Genomic DNA, 21,245 nt, shown 5'->3' with positions numbered 1-21,245 from the left:
TAAGTGTTCCTTTACAGACCCATCCTGTTTCTCAATTGCGAAGCGAATATCCAGGCTAATGTCCTTGCCTCTCGTTTCCTCAGGGTCATTACCTGCGTGGTCCACCCGGACCAGCCGGGTTTTATGCCCGCTAGAAACACCTCCCTCAACCTGCGCAGGCTCCATGGTGTGTTGTGCCGTGCCAACACAATAAGAGAGGACGCTGTTGTGGTCTCTCTCGATGCTGCTGCGGCATTTGACACCATCGAGTGGCCATATATGTTTGCAGTCCTACATAAACTGGGTTTTTGCCCCGAATTTACTATTTGGGTGAGACTTCTCTACCAACAACCGCTTGCCCAAGTAGTGGTCAACAGGAAATCTTCCGCTTTCATTCTCAGTAGGGACACCAGGAAGGGATGCCCCTTGCCTCGCTTCTCTTTGCCCTGGCCCGTGAGCCACTGGCAATGTGGGTCCGCAAGGACCCCATCATAAGGGTCCTCAAATGGACAGGAGGACCGTATATCGCTATATGCGGACGATATTTTGCTTTATCTGGTCTCGCCGGCTGCATCCCTCAATGTGGTCCTGGACATATTTCAGGTATTTGGTAGATATGCTGGCTATTCTACAAAATGGACTAAATCAGTGTTATATGTACTCTATGGGAAGAGGCCTCCACTCCCTCGGGGATATCAGCTAGAGGAAGCTACTGACTGCTTCAAATACCTGGAGATCTGGGTCTCTAAAGATCCGTCCAGATTCTATGATCGCAATCTCCTGCCGCCTCTAGTGCGTCTTAAATCGGACGTCCTACATTGGAATTCGCTTTTATTGTCCCTCTTGGGGCGTGCCACCCTATTAAAAATGTATTAGACTTCCAGACATAAGGAAGTATTATTGGGCATCACATCTCGCAGCAATTAACCAATGTTTGTACTGGCCGCAGGGCGACCCGGCCTTCCAGATTGATAGATGACTCCTCACGGGGGCAGTTTTGAAGGGGCTCTTTATGCACGGTGCAGGTTTGGAAAATGGCTACCAAAAGTTTGGGATGGGAGGGGAAAATCACGCAGGCCACACCACTCTGGCATAGCGAACAATTGGGCAGGCTGATTTGCTCGAAGGGCTTCGATCACTGGGACCTCATATCCAGGGTGGCTGATTTGTGGAAGTCAGGTGAGGTGATCCCTTTTCCTCAGCTGCGGCAGGAATACGAATTAGCGCAATCTGAACATTTTAGGTTTCTCCAAATTAGACATGCCTTACTTGCGGTTCTCCCTAAAGGTGGTGCACTCCCAAGTCCTCTCCACTCGAGGATAGAGTTTTAGATAGCAACCTACCGCAGAAGGCCATACTACTTATTTACAAAAAGCTGATTAACAACATGGCAGATCCCCTGATTCACCTGAGGGCTAAATGGGACCACGATGTAGCGGGATTGGATGATGAAGAATAGCTGGCGGCGGTGGCCTCCCCTTGAGAGGTGGCCATCTCCTCCAGGCTTCGCCTGGTGCGGCTGAAACTTCTCCATAGATCCTATCTGTCTGGGCCAATATTGGTTCGTATGGGATATAGCTCAGATGGTGGCTGCGTAAGGCAATGTGGGCCGGAGGGAACCTTTGGCCACATTATTTGGGAATGCAGGACTATCCAGAGATATTGGGAGGCGGTAGTAAGGCTTATGGAAGAAGTGTTGGGGCAGCAGATGGATTGCAATATTAAATTGGCCATCCTTAATGTATGGGGCCCTACCAACCTGAGTTCCAAGGAGCGAATAGGGGTCACCTTGGGGCTGATGGTGGCAAAACGAAACATCGCGAGATTGTGGCGGGCTCAGAGCCCACCGAACATAGAGGAATGGGGTAAAGATATGGACTGGTGTATGGTCACGGAAAAGTCAATATCCGAAGCCAGGGGGTGCCAGACTAAATGGACGCAAGTTTAGGGGCAATGGAACATCTACAGGGGAAAGATATGTGAACCTCTAAGACAGAGAGACGATATTGGAAATGGGATCTGAATATGTTTAATTGGGGACTGTAATTATTGTTTTGTGATGAATATGTCTCAAGTACCACTAGTAGTGTCAAAATATTGCCAATATATGTGTAACTTGGTTTTTTCATATGTCATGCCTTGATTTCAATAAAAAAGATTTATTAAAAAAAAAGTTCTCTAAAACAAAGCACAGGCATTATGCAGGCATGCTGTAAGTGTAGCGTTTTGTGACTAGTCGTGAAAAGTTTGCTCAGCAAAGAAACACAAGGTTATTGTTTGCTAAGACAAAAAAAAGGAGAAAATGCAACAAAAAAAACACTTTTAAAAAGGAAAGACAGCAAAAGAAAAAGAGCACCACTCACAACAGAAAAGGTGCCAGAGAAGCTAATCCCTGTGTCCTGCCTCATAAGAGGAAAAAGGAGAACTGGATGTGGTAGTTGGTGGCACAATTAGGGACTGGATGTACAACCTTGGTGGCAAGCCCTTGCCTGACGATTAAAATACCTTTAGGAGGAGCCTTTTCTGCTCATTCCTGCTGACACAGCCAATCTCAAGGCCAACATAGTAACCCAAGGTGTTTATACTATCATTAGATCTTGCTGCTGCATCCTAAATACAAGATAACCTATTTCCAGTACCAAGATTGCTCCTTGGATCCATATGAAGCAAAAAAGTTAATGATCACAAGCATGGTGCCTCAAAAACAAACTCTAAAGAAACCATGACTTACCTCCCGAATGTCTTCATTCCCCTCCTTGATGTTCTCTGTTGCTCCCACGACTAGCTGGTGAATATTGTCAATCTCACCCTCCTATTTGAAACAGGAAAAACAGGAACAATGAAAAAAGGTCTCCAAAGCAGAATGCACATAAGCCTCTCCTATCAAATGTTAATAAGGCTTAAAACGGTTGACATACTTGCAATTAAGCGTACAAAGAGAGTATTATGTACTGATGAGCCACATTGAGCAACAAACAGGCTACCCGCTTTAAATACATTTGTCGGCGCGGTTTAGTATTTGCAAAGTTGTAAATTAAGTGCTTCGAGAAAAAAAGTCATGTACTATAAATATATGAAAAGTTCACTGCGTATATAGATGACGTGAAGTACCTGTGGATGTGCCGAAGTGCTAGACACCTCTTTCTGTTTGCGATATTTTGTATTTGCAATTCTTGTGTGAACCATAAGGGCCCTTCCGAAAGTCCCCTGGCAGCAAGCTATACTAATCTGCGTTGTCACTATTATACCTGTTTTTTAGGTCTGCCCTGCATGCGCTCTCGCTTGCGAGGGGTATCATTTATAATAAAGGGCTTGGAGCCCACCAACTGCTTACCACTTATCTGCTTCATTGTCACTCTTCTTAGCTGCCTCCTAATTGGCCAGCGTGTGCCAGGTCTCACTTCCTTTTCTTTGTGTGGAGCATAGACCAAGACCAGGTTGATTCATCTTAATTAATGTCCATTCACTCCTTATGCTGTGATTTAGGTAGTGTTTCTTTCAAAGCTGACAAACAAACGATCCCACAGCCGACTAATGTTGCGCACATCAATGTCAAAGTCCCATAAATGAGTAGCTCCTGTGCTAGACGTCTCCAAGACCTGCTGTGGATAGATCTCACTGGGAAACCCGAAAAGAGACTTTTGAAGATAAATGGAGGTGGCACCAGGAATGAAGTCACGAATCCGTAAGCGTGAACTAATTCAAAACAATCCTTTATTCTTCTTCATATAAAACATAGGAACACACAGGACAACAGCCAACGCGTTTCGTTCCTTTTAACCCCTTCGACGCGCATGACGGAACGGTTCCATCATGCACGTCGGTTGCACTGTGCGCATGACGGAACCGTTCCGTCATGGCCCCGCCCGCGCACAGAACCTTCAGCGTGGCGCGGAAATCCGTGCCGCGCTGAAGGGGTTAATGGAACTTCATCAGGGCTGCAAGCAACATATAAATATCTACATAAATATAACAAACATTTGACATACATAGACATTTTATTCCTATCACACTAATGACACTGAACCTTAAATCAAAAAATAAACAAACCATATTAAACAATACATATAGACACAACTGATCAACGTCACAACATATATATATCTTTACAATACAAAATCTATACAAATTTAAAAAAAACAGATTTGTACAAGGCTGACACTATTAACGGTCATGTAACCATTGGACCGATTACTTAAATACAATCCATACTGTCAGAAAGTGAGACTTGCAAGGAGGAAAAAGACAAACAATATAACAACATATGTAAACAATACATGCTTACAGTAACACGCAATATAGGTGAGAAAACGTAATACACATAGATTGCAAAATATGATAATAGTAAATAAATAGATGAAATCTAACCATAATGATATAAAGGTTTCAATAACGTTTTACTAGTAGTATCCAGAGTGAAGATCATCCAATAATAAACAAAGAGAAATGGGTATGATATAGTTTATCTGAAAGTGAGCGAATAACACTCATTACAATCTCACCAAATAGCCAGGTATTTACCAAATTACAACAAGAATGTACATACATATATAGGCAAATATAACTCTCCAACTTATGTAAAACAGGGGAGAAAATATTTTAAGAACAATAACAACAATAAGTTTCTTACGATCGTTAATTAACTTGTAGTAATATAATTCATATGTAAGTAAGGTTTGGGTGATAATAAACCCCCAATTTCGGAGCCTGAGAAAGCATATAGTTAAGAAATGTCATAACCACTGTTGCAATGTGATGTTCGTGTAAGTTCAGGGCAGATACGTTTTTTCTTTTTTTTTGTTAAATATAATGCTCATATTGGTCTAGAGTGTTAATTGTGTCTACACATTGCAATAGTGGTTATGACATTTCTTAACTATATGCTTTCTTAGGCTCCGCAATTGGGGGTTTATTATCACCCAAACCTTAGTTACATATGAATTATATTACTACAAGTTAATTAACGATCGTAAAAGAAACTTATTGTTGTTATTGTTCTTAAAAACAAATCTCCCCTCTTTTACATAAGTTGGAGAGTTATATTTGCCTATATATGTATGTACATTCTTGTTGTAATTTGGTAAATAATTGGCTATTTGGTGAGATTGTAATGAGTGTTATTCGCTCACTTTCAGATAAACTATATCATACCCATTTCTCTTTGTTTATTATTGGATGATCTTCACTCTGGATACCACTAGTAAAACTTTATTGAAACCTTTACATCATTATGGTGAGATTTCATCTATTTATTTACTATTATCATATTTTGCAATCTATGTGTATTACGTTTTCTCACCTATATTGCATGTTACTGTAAGCATGTATTGTTTACAAATGTTGTTATATTATGTTTGTCTTTTTCCTCCTTGCAAGTCTCTTCTTTCGGACAGTATGGATTGTATTTAAGTAATCGGTCCAATGGTTACATGACCGTTAATAGTGTCAGCCTTGTAAAAATCAGTTTTTTTAAAATTTGTATCGATTTTGTATTGTAAAGATATATATATATGTTGTGACGTTGATCATTTGTGTCTATATGTATTGTTTAATATGGTTTGTTTATTTATTTTTTGATTTAAGGTTCAGTGTCAGTGTGATAGGAAGTAAATGTCTATGTATGTCAAATGTTTATGTTACATTTATGTGGATATTTATATGTTGTTTTATGTTGCTTGCAGCCCTGATGAAGTTCCATTAAAAGGAACGAAACGCGTTGGCAATTGTCCTGTGTGTTCCTATGTTTTATATAAGGAAGAATAAAGGATAGATTTTGAATTAGTTCACGCTTACGGATTCGTGACTTCATTCCTGGTGCCGCCTCCATTTTTCTTCAAAAGTTTCTTTCAAAGCTGCACTTTTAATATACATCTTTTTATACTATTTTTAAATTGCTTATCACCATACCAGAACGCATTTCAGGACACTTTTTCCGTTTCCAGTTCTAGTGCTGCTTTCTCTATTCATTCGTTTTTGGACATTGTTTATCTGCACCTGCGTCTTTTAGCTTACTCATACAACTAAAATAAAATTACATTTTACATGGATTGTATTAAGCGGTTATGTGAAAATGCCACACTAACAACACATTTACATCTTTATGATGCTTGCCGCCGCACACCTGTTTTTGTTGCCTTTCAGCCATCATCACTTTATGCCGCATACCTTTGCACTGATTTCAAGTTTGGTTCCTTGTTTAAGTTACTTACACTTACAAGTATACTACTCTATGCTAATCCACTGTAAGCCACTCTATGCCACTCCACTCAATGCCACTCCACGCCATGTCACATCACACAACTCCACTCACTCAATGCCACTCTACTCCATACCACTCCAAGCTACTCGATACTCCTCCCCTCCATACCACTCAACTGCACTCTACTTCATGCCACACCACTCCACTTCACTCTGCTCAGCGCCACTCCACTCTACATTAATGTCATCATTTCATGCCATTCCACTCTACACCACTCCACACCTCCCCACTCCACACCACTTTACTCTACTTTATGCCACTCTACACCTCTGTACTTTACTTTGCACCATTTCACGATACTCTACGCCATTTCATTCTATGCCAATCTACACCACTCCACTCTATAATACTCTGGCCTACACCATTCCACTGTAGGCCACTCTACGCCACACCACACACTGCTTTACACCAATCCACTCTGCACTATTTCACTCCACAACACTCTCCTCCATGCCACTAATGTTTAGCTATGTTGAGCAACAGCCATGCTGCTGTAAAACATGGCTAAAAGACATTGGCAAAGCAAATAGCTCTCACATAGGCGAGACCTATTGGATTTGTCAATGCTTGATTTCTAGATCCAATTGTAATATTACTGACAGGATTGAACAAATAAACATTGGCAAACTGCCATTGCTTGCATTTTCAGTTACAAGCCAGACCCATTGATTTATCCAATGCTTGTTTTCATTTTCTTGAGGTACATCCTCCCTGCTCAAAAACTCCTTGACTGGGAGATGATTTCACTGACTCTCTACTAAGAATGACACATAGCTGCTAATAAAATTATATAATTGCTGCTGCTAGCGCAGAGACTTAACTTTATCTATAAGCTACTCCTTGCCCGATTGTCTGAGCCTGAACTCCTTGAGTGGTTGAAAGGTGCGTATTGTGTGCAGCAACCACTTTCAAAGTTTCCAGTTACAAAACCAGGATTGTGTGAGACACACTGTAGGAAAGTAGGATCTGCTTTCAGGGTCACCCCCACTTTTTTGCTGGTTTCATTATGTTTTACTGACTAGTTTGACTGGGATCCTGCTAATCAGAACCGCAGTCTCTAAGCTTCTTCCCTAAATTGGACATGGTGAGTACTTGGATACACTCCAGATTGGTGTACCCTGGTAAGTCCCTAGTATATGGTGCTATGATACCCAGAGCATAGGTACACCAGGGGTCTCCCATGGTCTGAAGCATGTTGTGAGAAGTTGGCCTGGCATATGCTGGTCACTAGTTAAAGTGGCCACCTTGCACCAGTCCAAGTCGACTCTGGTAGATAGGTTTAAGACAACCTTTTAAAGAAAGCTATCCTAGCGGTAGCTGTGGAGAGCAGCCTTTAGGCTAAGTCTCAGGGGAATGTAAAGCAGCTTGTTTTACCTTATAATTAGGGCTCCCAGTTTTCAGTTTTTACTGATTTTTACAGATAAATACAGACAGAAAACTATTTATTTTCCTGTCTGTATTTATTTTTAAATACAGAAAAATACGGAAACTAGGTCTTCCTTGAATGATTTTTTTCTACTGTCAGTCATGAGTGCCGGGTCAGTAGGTGTTCAGACTGAGAGGTAGGAGAGATGAAAAAAGATAATAGATTTCCTAATTAAGCTTAAGTAAGTGCAGATCTACAGTTTTTTATGCTATTCTGCAATGCAGGTGTTTTCAGATAACGCTATTGCACTGTATACTGCTAAAACCTTTTCGACATTCAAATGCGAGTATAAATTTATCAGTTAAATAAATGTGGAAAAATACACATTGCAGCTTCATTTATACAGAAAACAAAATAAAAATGGATAAATACAGAAACACTGAGCAAAACATAAATATGGATAAATACAGACGGAAATGTTGAAAAAATAAATACCATAAAACCGGGAGCCCTACTTATAATCTCTTGAATTACCAAATTAAAGGACACCACACAGGTATATATATATAAAATATATATGTATTTATTTCTAGACACACCCTACTAATCTCTTTATGAGATTAGAAGTCAGGAACATATGCACAAATCAATGTTTCACAACAAATTAAGCACTTATATGGCTGGGGCCCTAGGGGCGTACCAGACCATATACTAAAAAAGAGGTTTTGGAATGTCGACTTGCAAGGGGACAAGGCCTAGGGCCTTTAGAATCGCTGGGGCCTCACTAATCCACTCAAGGCAGGTAAGTAAAGGACCCAGGGGAGACGCGTGCAGTGTGAAAACACAGTATCGGGTTCCCTATGGATATCAATGGAGCAAGTCGCGGTTGGATTTTTAAAGTTTTAGGGTACTTCAGAAGAGTCTACAAGCAAGCCACTTACAAGGTAAGTACTTCGAGGGCCAACACACACAGGAGCACCGGAGTGCACGAGTTACCTCACCCAGGGAAGCCGGGTGCATAGGTGTCTTTTGGTGTCGGGTCGCGGCGTCGTTTTCAATGGAAGCGCGAAGAAGATTTGCTGCTTGTGAAGAAGGAAGACCTGAAAGCAGAAGGGACAGTGTTCACAGTCACTTGCCAGTGACCCGGGGCCAGGAAGATGGATGCCCACGGTAGTCGGGTGATTTCAGGTGATTCATGGGGGTCTTGACTCTTCAGCCACGAGGTCCAGGAGGCGTCAATGACTACCAGGAGCTGGATTCGGAGTGTCCCACAAAGTCTGCAGCTTACTGAGGTGTCGGCAACCGGATTGGAGCCAACAAGCCTTGGCAACAGCAAGTCTCGTCGAATGTGAAGAAAGTCAGCGGGTGCAAACCAGCAACGCCTGAGGGACTCACCCAGCGAGGGGAAGTCAGGGCAGGCCTGGAGCAACCAGGGGAGCCCTTTGGTTTGATGAAGAAGTCTTCAGGGGGACCCACAAGCCAGCTGGCAAGGGATCGCGAAGACGCCTCGTGAGGATTCGGTTCACAGGAGCCCACGGTCACTCGGGACGAGGTAGGCCTCTGATTTTCGAGGGAAATCCTGCTGGAGGCTTGGACCACATGTGGTCCAATGCACAAGTTCGTAGAACGTCGTGAAGGGGTTGCACTCGACAATAGTGCACGGTACCCGGGTATTGCTGTTCCTCGTCACTTGTGGGGTCCACTCGCCTCAGGTTTGCTGGGGACTCACAATGGCCGTCGAGAAGTCAGGAAATCCACTTCCGGGGCTGCAGGGACTTCGGACTCCGGCGGGAACGTTTGCGACCGTTGATTCAAAGTTTTGGTGCCTGCCAGGCAGGGGAGTCACTCCTTGACTCCAAGGGAGATTCTTCAGTCTTCCAAAGGTAGTGGAACGTCGAAGGTCCAGGATTCTTCTTGTAGAGCGTCGTCCAGGGATATCTAGTTTGCAATGTCAAGGTTTCCCTATCTTACACTAAAGGAAAGGGAGGGACTAGCTCTATGACCACTCCTCTGGGAGGGTCAGGGGAGTGGGTGGTTACACCTACTTCCCTTTGTCGAGTTTCACGCCAGAGCAGGGGCAGGTAGAACCCGAACCAGTTTGAGCTGGCATATGCACAGAGTAGCCTACTGCTCCCCCAGTGCAGGACTTCAAGGCACTCTAAGAGTGCACCCACCCAACCCCACTACACTAAATCCTGTCTGGAAGGTGGTGACACCTCCCTGTGACAGGATGCCTATTGTTGGGCCTCCTCCACTGCGAGTTTCAGTCAGCAGCAGGAGGGCAGCCCAGTGTCTGTGCTGGTGGCATCCATTTTGTGATGCCAGGCTCTTTCAGATTTCTACCATGTTTCCACAGTAGGTACATGTCTATCCCTCTAGAAGGATGGGATCATACTCCCACACCAGTTACTGGTGTGGGGGTATGATTCCAAGGTTTTTGACACCAAACACAACATGTTTTCATGCAGCCATCCCAAAGTAAGCATTTACCGCTAGGTTATAATGCACGTAAAAGTATATGGTTTAACCGCATCCACAAACAGCCACAGAGAATAGACTCTGAGGGCTGCAGAGGGGCCCTGTTCAGGCAGAGGCACCCCCTCACATGGAAAACCAAACACCCTTCCCTCAGGATTGATAGGGCCTGCCTTAGGGGTGACTGATAGGTTTAAGGTGAGATATAGGGAACCTATACCTCAGTGAGGAGTGCTAACACTACCTCACATAGGCTGCAGTAGCAGGCCTGTTATGTCAGATTGAGTCTGCTTCCCAGGGGTGGCATAATACATGCTTCAGCCCCTGGTAGGCCTGTGAAGTACCTATGCCCTTGGCACCTAAGGTACCATGTACTAGGGGCTCATAAGGTACCACAGTATCCAATCACTAGTACATCTAATATGCACTCCAAGTTGTTTAGAGCGAACAGAGAGGCTGGGGCCCTGATTAGCAGGGACCCAGCCAGACTATAGCCAGAAACCAGTGTTAACATCAGAAAAAAAGTGGGGGCAACATAAGTGCAGATCCTACTCTCCTACAGAGTAGCAGAAACAGTGCGTGTGAAAGAGAGAAAGGAGGAGCTCTAGTGCCCTCACGAATGAAACAAAAACGGACACATCAAAAGTTTTTTGTGTGTAAAAACACACATTGCCACAGTAGTCCACTGCACTGAAGGGAACTACTTGGTGTGTGGATGTGCTCCTTGTGAAAGTACAGAATGCCGTAATTCAAAGTGAAGTTAGCCAATGGAAAAAGCGGACTTGTCATCCTGTGTGCTATAGTGAGCAGACTTCCTTGGCTTTGCCCCGGTTCCAGAAGTGCTGCAGCATAGTGCCAAATCGCTGCTAACTGCTGCTGCACACAGCAGCCGGAGTGACAAGAGCCGGAGCAGATAGGGCGGACATGGAGAACCGGATATCTGGCGAGTGGGTACGGTGGGATCGTGGCAGCTGGTGTGCTACAGTTCACCGTTCACTGCTCGCCTTCCCGGTCCTGACAGGGCTCTGCAGCGTACAGCCCCAGGCCTCTCTAAATTTTCTGGCGTGAGCGCAGCGGCGTTAGTAATCTGCTGCAAAGTGTGTGCGCTGAGGCCCCAGCGGAAGAAGGCCAGCTCGGTCTGGGTGAAGCTTGTGGGGCCACAGAGTGCCTCGCTCAGCCGCGCAGCAGCAGCGTCCCGACCCCATTCTTTGGCAGTGAACTCCCGAAGCTTGGGGGGGTAGCAGGGGCAGGCGGAGTCCTTTTTAACCCATGCCTTCCCTATCGCAGTAGCAGGAGAGCAGCGGAGGAACCTGGTAGCGCGGATTCTACAGCACTAGACTCTGGGTTTCCACAGCAAACAAGCAAGCACAGTAAGTAAGTACAGCAAGTACAGTAACTATAGCTGGCACCCATGCTGAGAGAGCCAAAGATTCTGAATAAGCAACTCATCTAGCGTAAGCGTGGTCTGCAGGGCAGTGGTGTGCCCCACTTGCAGGACCACCATTGGAATTAGTGCAAAAAGCCTAGCGACCCAGAACTTTTGGCTTAAAGGATAAGCCGGAGGCATGCAGGAACCCATTCTAGCACCCTCTTTGCCTCTTACACAGCTTATTGAACAGCCCCCAAATCCACCACAAAAAAAACAACAACATGAGGCATTAGCAAGCTTCAAGAGGGCCTCTACCTGTAAACTTTCAGCGGAAGCCCCTCCTACTACTGTTTGTATAAAATCCCCTACCCTGCAGCTCACATTAGGAACCTTTGCTACAGCACTATGGCGTTTAAAAGGAAACCTGCCCCACGCTCAAACTTAGACTCTGAGAAGAAAGCCATTTCACCACCAAAAATTGAAAGGGTCACATAGAGCACCGTTCAACAGCAGTCACCTGTCAAACCTCCTTTTAAATTCCCTCAAAAAGGCCTCATCACACAGTTTTTTCAAATATCTGCAGGATCAAGATATATTCCGGCTCTCTCTACTGCCGGAGAAGGATTAAAAGCAACCAACTCTATGTCTGTCCAAGCCTGAGCATGACTAACATCCCCCATCCTAGCAAGCTCAACCCAAAGCGCAGATCGCATTCGTGGCTAGGGGAGAGGGGTACGCTGAATTTGGCACGATTAAGGTTCATCAAAATCCCAAAGATTTCAACATCTCTCTCACGAGTCAAGTGAGTGAGTCCGTGATGTCAATTCCAACGAATACAAAACAACTCAATGCGAAACAGGGAGGCCTCTAAAAAACGAGGGTGGTATTCAAGTCATTTCTGTGCTAATACACCATCAAAGCGCATCTGGTTCTGAAGAAATAAAGTCGGAAATCCTTTTAGCCACTTCAGGGCCCGCCCCACACACAACTGGCATGATTGCCGATTCCATCTAAATGGGTGATCTCACAGCCTCCTTCCTACAGTCATAAATAGAGAGCCCACTAGAATTAACTCAAACGTTGTTTAGAGCTCTAAATGGGGCAAAGGAATCTCGATACACAAGTTTCCAATGGCAAGGAAGATCTGCATTTAACAGCCATAAGCGTTGAACAAAACCCTATAGGAAGAGTCTTAATACGGTAGTCCCAAAAATAGGGGCTCAAATAGATCTTCTACAATCGATCATGCAGTGCTTGGTGAACCTAAGTTTCAGGATGGAGGCAATGGAAGAAAAACTCCTTAGCAGTCTGGCCATAAAGCCCTGTTCATGTGGGTCACTCTCCTGGAAATTCTCGGGGAAATTGTAGAGATACCTAGGGGGCGGGAGGGCACACTGGCAGCTACCAGACCAACAGCTCTGGACAATTTCATGCAGGACCCAGCTGGTGCAGAGGGGTCTCCTCCAACCCCTATAATAATAAGCAACAGCCAGGAGTCTACCCAGGGTCTTGAGAGCCCAATGTCACGGCTCAAATCGCCACCTGCCCTATCGGAGGTCAGCCACTGTAGCACGGTCGAGCTCAAAAGGAACAGGAACAACACTGTGGAAACAGTCAACCCTGTGGCGCCAGATGTCCCTCTGTCTAGGAGAGCCAAGAAAAAGCTGAAGAAGCAGCAAAAAAAATCCAAAGCTAAAAGAAGGACGGTACCGCAATCTACCCTGAACAGACGGGGCTACACCAGAGGTAATAAAAGAGGGAACTATTCCAGGGCATATGTCCTACCTTCATTCCAGTAATATACAAGAATCCCAGGATCTTGTTGTGGCAAAACCCGACCCTGAGCTCACAGATCCACTGGTGCTAAATCTCACGAAGATGGATGTCAGTACTCAGGCCTTTGCAGCTAATGCCTCAAGTGCCGCTGGTCATTGTGTCTGGTAGAGACTCCCATACTTTCACAGCCAAGGTCCACGATGCCTGAGAGGCAGTCCCCTATTTCAGGAAGGTCAGTCAGCTGTCAAACTGGAAAAGTTCTGGGGAGCCCATTTGGCCCTGGCTCCCCAATCATTAATCAAGGAAGTGGCTAAGGAACAGTAGTATCATCAGCTTCTAATGAAACCCCGCAACTATGAGGTTGTGCTCACCCCCAGATATCATATAAAGGTCCCTCATGACATCCTGAATAGGAGCAACATCCTTCACCTATTTAAACATGTTACATCTCTGGCTCAAATTAATTCAGATTACTTGGAGTGGGTAAGATTCCTGATCCTTCCCACGGACACCCAGGTTGACTCAACTCAGGTGGGATTCTGCCAACAGCGACTTCAATTCGCAGTTCTTGAGGAATTGCCACAGCTGACCGATTGGGGCTTAGATGTCAAATCCCCTCGGCCGGAGAAATATCCGTATGCCCTCTACCCCACTAATGGGTCGAAGGGGGTTCCCTAAGTTCTGCGGGTTACTAATAGCAACATCAAGGGTGGCAGAATCAGTAAAATACGATCTTGTGCGCCCACTGACATCAGGATCACTTGCACCTTAACTCTGACTGTCCCCATAGATGTTCAAATAACACAGAGGCAGCACTGCTAACAACAGGTTCAGTCAGATCATTAGGGGCGGGGAAAGGGGGGAAAGCCCCTAGCCAACAATTGTTGCTTAGCTCCTGGAAAATAGCAGGAATCACAAAATTCTTTGAGGATAAGTCTATTTATGAATATCTATCCAACGGCGACATAGTGTGTCTTCAGGAGACTTCGGTCACAAAAACTACACCACTTGCAGGCTATTTTGAATTTCATGTTGCAGCTACAAAAAGGAACATATTCGGACGACCATCTGAAGGTCTTTCAGTCTTTTTATAACACGCCCGAAAAATGCTGCCAGTGAAATGACTATTAAATCATCTGCTATTCAAGCTATAAAAGGCCTAAAGCTCAACTCCCAATCCCTTCGTCTGCTGTTAATCAACTTTTACATTAATCCCACACAACATCAGAAGAAAGATACTTTGAATTTGCTAACAAGAAGGATAGATGACATGCTGATTATATAGGACTCTTACCAGACAATCATAGCTGGGGACTTCAATACGAGGGACCCAGAAAAGACACCTAATCTCCTCAGATTTGCTGGCAGGGTTGCTTCCCTTCATGCCTTACTCTATAATCATAAGCGTAGTTCGACACACGCATTAAAGAATGCCAGCTTACCTTCCTGGTGTCTGAATCCCACTTTCAGGAACATATCAACAATAGACTATATACTAGTCAGTGATAGGATTTCTCCTACGCTTCAAGACTTTGAAATTGAGGACAGGGGCGAAAGCAACCATAGGCCCCTGCATGCTATCCTACAACTAGCTGGCCCCTCAGCATTAACATTTCCAGCGATCGGGGAAACAGGAGAAGAGCGCCACACGGTTCTTCAACTAATCAAATGTTCTGCTAAACTAGGAGATAAATTGCTGGTCTGGACGGAAAAGAGAAATCTTGGCTTCAAGTCATCCACTCCAACAAATGTATGACGTTACAACGCATACATTTACAACGCATGTCTTTACAACGCAGTTTTCACATCGCAACATCCTTTACAACGCACACATTTACATCTCATGCAATTACAACAATTTTTTTAAAACTACACTTACAACGCATTCCATTACATCACATCATACCTTTACAATGCATATCATTACAACGCATACCATTACATTGCATTTAAGGTAAGTGTTGGATAGTGTAGGGGTAAAAATTACTATTCTAACTCCAGGGGGTGCAACAGTAGGGTAAGTGTTGGATAGTGTAGGTGTAAAAATTACTATTCTAACTCCATGGGGTGCAACAGTGGGGTAAGTGCTGGATAGTGGAGGGGTACTATGCGTTGTAATGGTAAGCGTTGTAATGACATGCGATGTAATGCCTGCGTTGTAGTGGCATGCGTTCTAGTGTCATGAGTTGTAGCGACATGCAATTTCATGGCTGCGTTGTAAAGGATGTTTCCCCTTCCAACTTCAGTAATAGAAGATTGGAAGACTCTTGTTGCAGACAGGCCCCATAATGACATCACACATTCTTCGTCGTCCTAAGGACTAAACAGTAAGCGCGCTCTTCGCATGGCCTTGGATACCAGGAAAAGAGGCAGCAAATCAGCTGACAGCTATTCCATCACTGCTCTTATGACAGGCTACAAAAAGAAAGCATGGAAGCTCAAAAGGGAGCACATTGAATCAGAGTGGCTCAAAGTCTTTACTCTACTGAAAGAAAAGAACCATATGTGGGACACCCCCGCGCCGCACGGCCACCAGCTGCTGCGTGTGCCCCTTGTATCCCTGTGCCTCGCTGCTGCCTCGTTCCTGATTGCCGCCGCTGCGGTTGTTTTGCCCTTTGTTTTCACGTGAATTTGTGCCTGCTTGTCATTAACCCGTTTTTTCCCTTGTTTTGACGAATCTTTGTGCCTGTTTTGTTTGAATTTCGTTTTCCCCGTGTTTTGCCTTCCTTCCTTGTTGCCCGCCGCCCTCCGCCCTCCCTTCCCGCCAAACGCCGCTTTTCCCCGCCCTTTTTTGTATTCTGTACCCTCCCCGCTCCCGCCTCCCAGCTGCTCCGCCCACCCGCGCACTTGGCCTTAAATGGCGACCGTGCGACGCAGGTGAGTGTGACCCACTTGTGGGACACCCCCGCGCCGCACGGCCACCAGCTGCTGCGTGTGCCCCTTGTATCCCTGTGCCTCGCTGCTGCCTCGTTCCTGATTGCCGCCGCTGCGGTTGTTTTGCCCTTTGTTTTCACGTGAATTTGTGCCTGCTTGTCATTAACCCGTTTTTTCCCTTGTTTTGACGAATCTTTGTGCCTGTTTTGTTTGAATTTCGTTTTCCCCGTGTTTTGCCTTCCTTCCTTGTTGCCCGCCGCCCTCCGCCCTCCCTTCCCGCCAAACGCCGCTTTTCCCCGCCCTTTTTTGTATTCTGTACCCTCCCCGCTCCCGCCTCCCAGCTGCTCCGCCCACCCGCGCACTTGGCCTTAAATGGCGACCGTGCGACGCAGGTGAGTGTGACCCACTTGTGGGACACCCCCGCGCCGCACGGCCACCAGCTGCTGCGTGTGCCCCTTGTATCCCTGTGCCTCGCTGCTGCCTAGTTCCTGATTGCCGCCGCTGCGGTTGTTTTGCCCTTTGTTTTCACGTGAATTTGTGCCTGCTTGTCATTAACCCGTTTTTTCCCTTGTTTTGACGAATCTTTGTGCCTGTTTTGTTTGAATTTCGTTTTCCCCGTGTTTTGCCTTCCTTCCTTGTTGCCCGCCGCCCTCCGCCCTCCCTTCCCGCCAAACGCCGCTTTTCCCCGCCCTTTTTTGTATTCTGTACCCTCCCCGCTCCCGCCTCCCAGCTGCTCCGCCCACCCGCGCACTTCGCCTTAAATGGCGACCGTGCGAACGCGCAGCGTTGACGCGCAGCGGGCGCGCCGATTGTGCGCCGAAGGCGCGCCAAAGGTAAGCCCGTCTGCGCCCGTCCGCGCCTGGTCCGCGCCCAGTGCCAGGAACCCTGAACCTCGACGTTCCCGACCGACCCGCCGGACGTACGCCGCCGCCACCCTCACCGCTCTCAACACCGGCCGACTTCCAGACTGCCACCAAGCCACTCCACGACGTACCCACGGACCTTTCAGCTGCCACGCCTGCAAGTTCACCTGCACCCGGACCTGCCTCGCACCAGCACCCACCAAGTCGAACGCCAGCAGCACCCACCTCAAGTGCATCCTGATCAACACCCGCTCCGTCCACAGACACGCCATCGAACTCTGGAACCTCCTAGACGCCACAGCCCCTGACGTTGCCTTCCTCACGGAGACCTGGATGAACGCATCCTCAGCTCCCGACATCGCCATCCCAGAGGGCTACAAGATCGTCCGGAGGGACCGCAACGCCAACCAGATGGGAGGAGGCATCGCCATCATCCACAGGAACACCATCCGTCTCACGACCAGCACCGACGACACCCTGACAACCGCCGAACACCTGCATTTCCAGATCCACACCAACCCGAACACCACCCTCAGAGGCACCCTGATCTACCGACCCCCGGGACCACGCACACAATTCAGCGAGGACATCGCCGACTTCGTCAGCCCGCATGCCCTCCCCTCCGCTGACTACATCCTCCTGGGAGACCTCAACTTCCATCTGGAAAACAACAACGACCGCAACACCACCACCCTGCTCGACAACCTCGCCAACCTTGGACTCAAGCAACTGGTGTCCACCCCCACCCACCTCGCCGGACACACACTCGACGCAGTCTTCTCTTCCAGCACAGACATCGAGTTCAGCCACGCCACAGAGCTTCAATGGACGGACCACAGCTGCGTCCACTTCACTTTCAAGAGAACGACGACCCACCACCACCAGCAACAGGCCGCCCACAGAAGCTGGAACAAGATCACAGCAGACCAGCTCGCCACCTCCCTGAGTCAGCACCCCCCTGCCAGCTCAGCGAACCCCAGCCAGGCCGCCGACAACCTCACGAAGTGGATCAGCAACTGCGCGGACGAACTCGCCCCTCTGAGGACCCCGCCTAGCAGACCCGGCAGCAAGAAGGCCCCATGGTTCACCGACGAACTCAAGAGCTCCAAGAAGAACTGCCGAGCCCTCGAGAAAGTCTGGAGAAGGGAACCGACACCGGACAACAGGACCTCCTACAAACTGGCCACCCGGAAACACCACCAGCTGATCCGCGCCGCCAAGAAAACAGCATTTAAGGACCGGTTGGACAACAACGCACACAACTGCAAGGAACTCTTTAACATCGTGAAAGAACTTTCCAACCCCAGCGCAGGAAACAACGACATCACCCCATCGCAAGACCTCTGCAACTCCCTCGCTTCATACTTCCACAACAAGATCACGGACATACACAGCAGCTTCAACAACCAACCAACGCACACCGCGACCGAACAACCACCCCCCACCACCATCCTTCACGCCTGGACCCCGATCAGCACCGAAGACACCATCCGCACAATGAACTCCATCCACTCCGGATCACCGACCGACCCTTGCCCTCACCACGTCTTCAACAAGGCCGACGCTGTCATCGCACCCCACCTGCGAGACAAAATCAACACATCCTTCGACACCACCATCTTCCCGGAGAGCTGGAAGCACGCCGAACTCAGCGCTCTACTCAAGAAACCAACAGCGGACCCCACCGACCTCAAGAATTACCGCCCCATCTCGCTTCTCCCGTTTCCAGCCAAAGTCATCGAGAAGACCGTCAACAAGCAGATGGCCGCCTTCCTCGAGACGAACGGATCCCTCGACCCCTCACAGTCCGGCTTCCGAGCCAACCACAGCACCGAGACCGCCCTCATCGCCGCCACCGATGACATCCGAGCCCTGATGGACAATGGAGAAACAGCGGCCCTCATCCTCCTGGACCTCTCCGCGGCATTCGACACTGTCTGCCACCGCACCCTAGTACAGCGCCTCAGCAACGTCGGAATCCAGGACAAGGCGCTGGAATGGATCATCTCCTTCCTCGACGGAAGAACACAGAGAGTCCGCCTACCACCGTACAAGTCAGAGGCCTCCGAAGTCATCTGCGGCGTCCCCCAAGGATCATCTCTGAGTCCCACCCTCTTCAACGTCTACATGAGCCCCCTCGCGGCCATCGTACGCAAACACAACCTCAGCATAATCTCCTACGCCGACGACACCCAGCTGATCCTCTCCCTGACCAACAACCCCGCCGCCGCCAGAGCCAACCTGCACGACGGGATGAAAGAGGTAGCCGAGTGGATGACGATCAGCCGCCTGAAACTGAACTCGGACAAGACGGAGATCCTCATCCTGGGCTCCTCACCCTCCGCCTGGGACGACTCCTGGTGGCCTCCCGCCCTGGGCACCGCACCCAAACCGACAGACCACGCACGCAACCTGGGCTTCGTCCTGGACTCCTCCCTCTCCATGACCAGGCAAGTTAACAATGTCTCCTCGACGTGCTTCAACATCCTACGCATGCTACGGAAGATCTTCTGGTGGATCCCCACCGAGACCAGGAAGACCGTCACCCAGGCCCTCGTCACCAGCCGTCTGGACTACGGCAACGCCCTCTACGCCGGTACCACCGCCAAGCTCCAGAAGAGACTCCAGCGGATCCAGAACGCCTCAGCCAGACTCATCCTCGACATCCCACGAACCAGCCACATCTCCGGACCTCTGAGAGACCTTCACTGGCTCCCCGTCAACAAAAGAATCACCTTCCGCCTCCTCACCCACGCACACAAAGCTCTACACGACCGAGGCCCGAGTTACCTCAACAGCCGAGTCAACTTCTACGCCCCCAAACGCCACCTCCGCTCAGCCAACCACGCCCTCGCCGCCGTCCCCCGCATCCGAAGAGCTACTACAGGAGGAAGGTCCTTCTCCTACCTGGCCGCCAAGACCTGGAACTCCCTCCCCCCCGACCTGCGCCTGACCCAAGACCACCTCTCCTTCAGGAAGAAGCTGAAGACCTGGCTGTTCGAGCAGTAGCGGCACCCCCCCCCCAGCGCCTTGAGACCCTACGGGTATGTAGCGCGCTCTACAAGTGTCTTTGATTGATTGATTGATTATGAAGGCATATAAATCGGCTCAGCAAGCCAAGAATGACAAAGGAGAATGGCGCTGCCAAACAAGTCTGGATACGGTATGTCAAACAGCTATACTCAACTGATTGATTGGCAATGGTAGATGTTTCAACGCACCACTCGGAACTAGCCACCTGCATTTCAATTACTGAAGGAGCAGTAATAGCGACCGCAAAAAAATGGGGAACAAAGGGGCCCCAGGACCGAACAAGACTTTTGTGCGACAACTCTTATGCCCCCTTTTAGGTCTCACGCCTAGCGTTGCAGTGAGCAGCACTGCTCGCGCAGCGCGAGACCTCTTGTACGGGGTTCTGAAAGCTGACCACACGCTCGTGCGTGTGGTTTTGCTTTCGCCGGCTGCCATTGGCTTTAGCGTGTTTTAAAAATAGAAAATATTAAAACACGCAATTGGGCAAAGGCGGGCGCATGTCCCGCCTTTGCTCTGCCCAGTCCCATCGGTGTCTAGTACGCGCATCAGCGCGGCACAGACGACAGGCTCCCTCGCCCCCTCTCCTTTGTGGTGCGCGCGCACCACTGGTTTCGATTCCAGCGTCCGCTCCTCTGTGGTGCGCGCGCACCACTGGTTGCCGTCTGGAGCTTTACGAATATTCCCAGAGACCCAAACTGCCAGTACTGCAGGCAGCCATGCACCTGTACTCCAATCGCCCTTACTATCGGTGCTCTCGGTCATTTGCGTGATCTCCATTCTCCCCTACTGCCCGCTGCCCAGACACGCGGTACAACCCGAGGCCAGCACTGAGCGGGAAATGTGCTGCCAACCAAAAGCTTCGGCTTAGAGTTGCACACCTTTTACGTCTAATGTGACATCTTACGCCCACATTTGACTCCCTAGTAAGAGATCTTCCACATACAGGTGATACCACCCTACTTTTTCCTTTAGAGTCTGAAGGAAGCCTTCTTCCTTTTGTCCAATTGCTGACATTCCCTCCTTTCCTTCTCGGCCTCATTCACTTTCTCTCCTCTGCCTTTTGCTTCTTCTTCCGGTCTGACCTTCACCCTTCCTCCCTTACTGTCCACTGCTTCGTCCCTTCTCCCCCACTCGCCCCTTCATTCCTTCCCCATAGCTCTCGTCTATCCCACCGCCCACAAGGCTGCCTTCCCTCTTCAGTTTCAAGCTCCATCTTCTTACCTCACCCTACACCAGGGCCAGTCACCCCAT

The 21,245-nt window shown here is 48.1% G+C and overlaps 1 protein-coding gene across 5 annotated transcripts in view; it reads right to left on the bottom strand.

The window, feature by feature from the left end:
- The window catches only part of STX18 (syntaxin 18), a 485,190-nt gene that overhangs the window by 214,359 nt on the left and 249,586 nt on the right, over positions 1 to 21,245 (bottom strand). For all 5 annotated transcript variants that reach the window (XM_085600230.1, XM_085600232.1, XM_085600233.1 and 2 more), the window contains exon 10: positions 2,711 to 2,791. In XM_085600230.1, the coding sequence (XP_085456356.1) occupies positions 2,711 to 2,791 (81 nt within the window). The remainder of the gene's footprint in view (positions 1 to 2,710; positions 2,792 to 21,245) is intronic.

The sequence above is a fragment of the Triturus cristatus genome, chromosome 4_2, assembly GCF_964204655.1.
Source record: "Triturus cristatus chromosome 4_2, aTriCri1.1, whole genome shotgun sequence".
Lineage (NCBI taxonomy): Eukaryota > Metazoa > Chordata > Amphibia > Caudata > Salamandridae > Triturus > Triturus cristatus.
The sequence above is the reverse complement of the archived record's forward strand: the minus strand, read 5'-3'. Positions and strand labels throughout refer to the sequence as shown.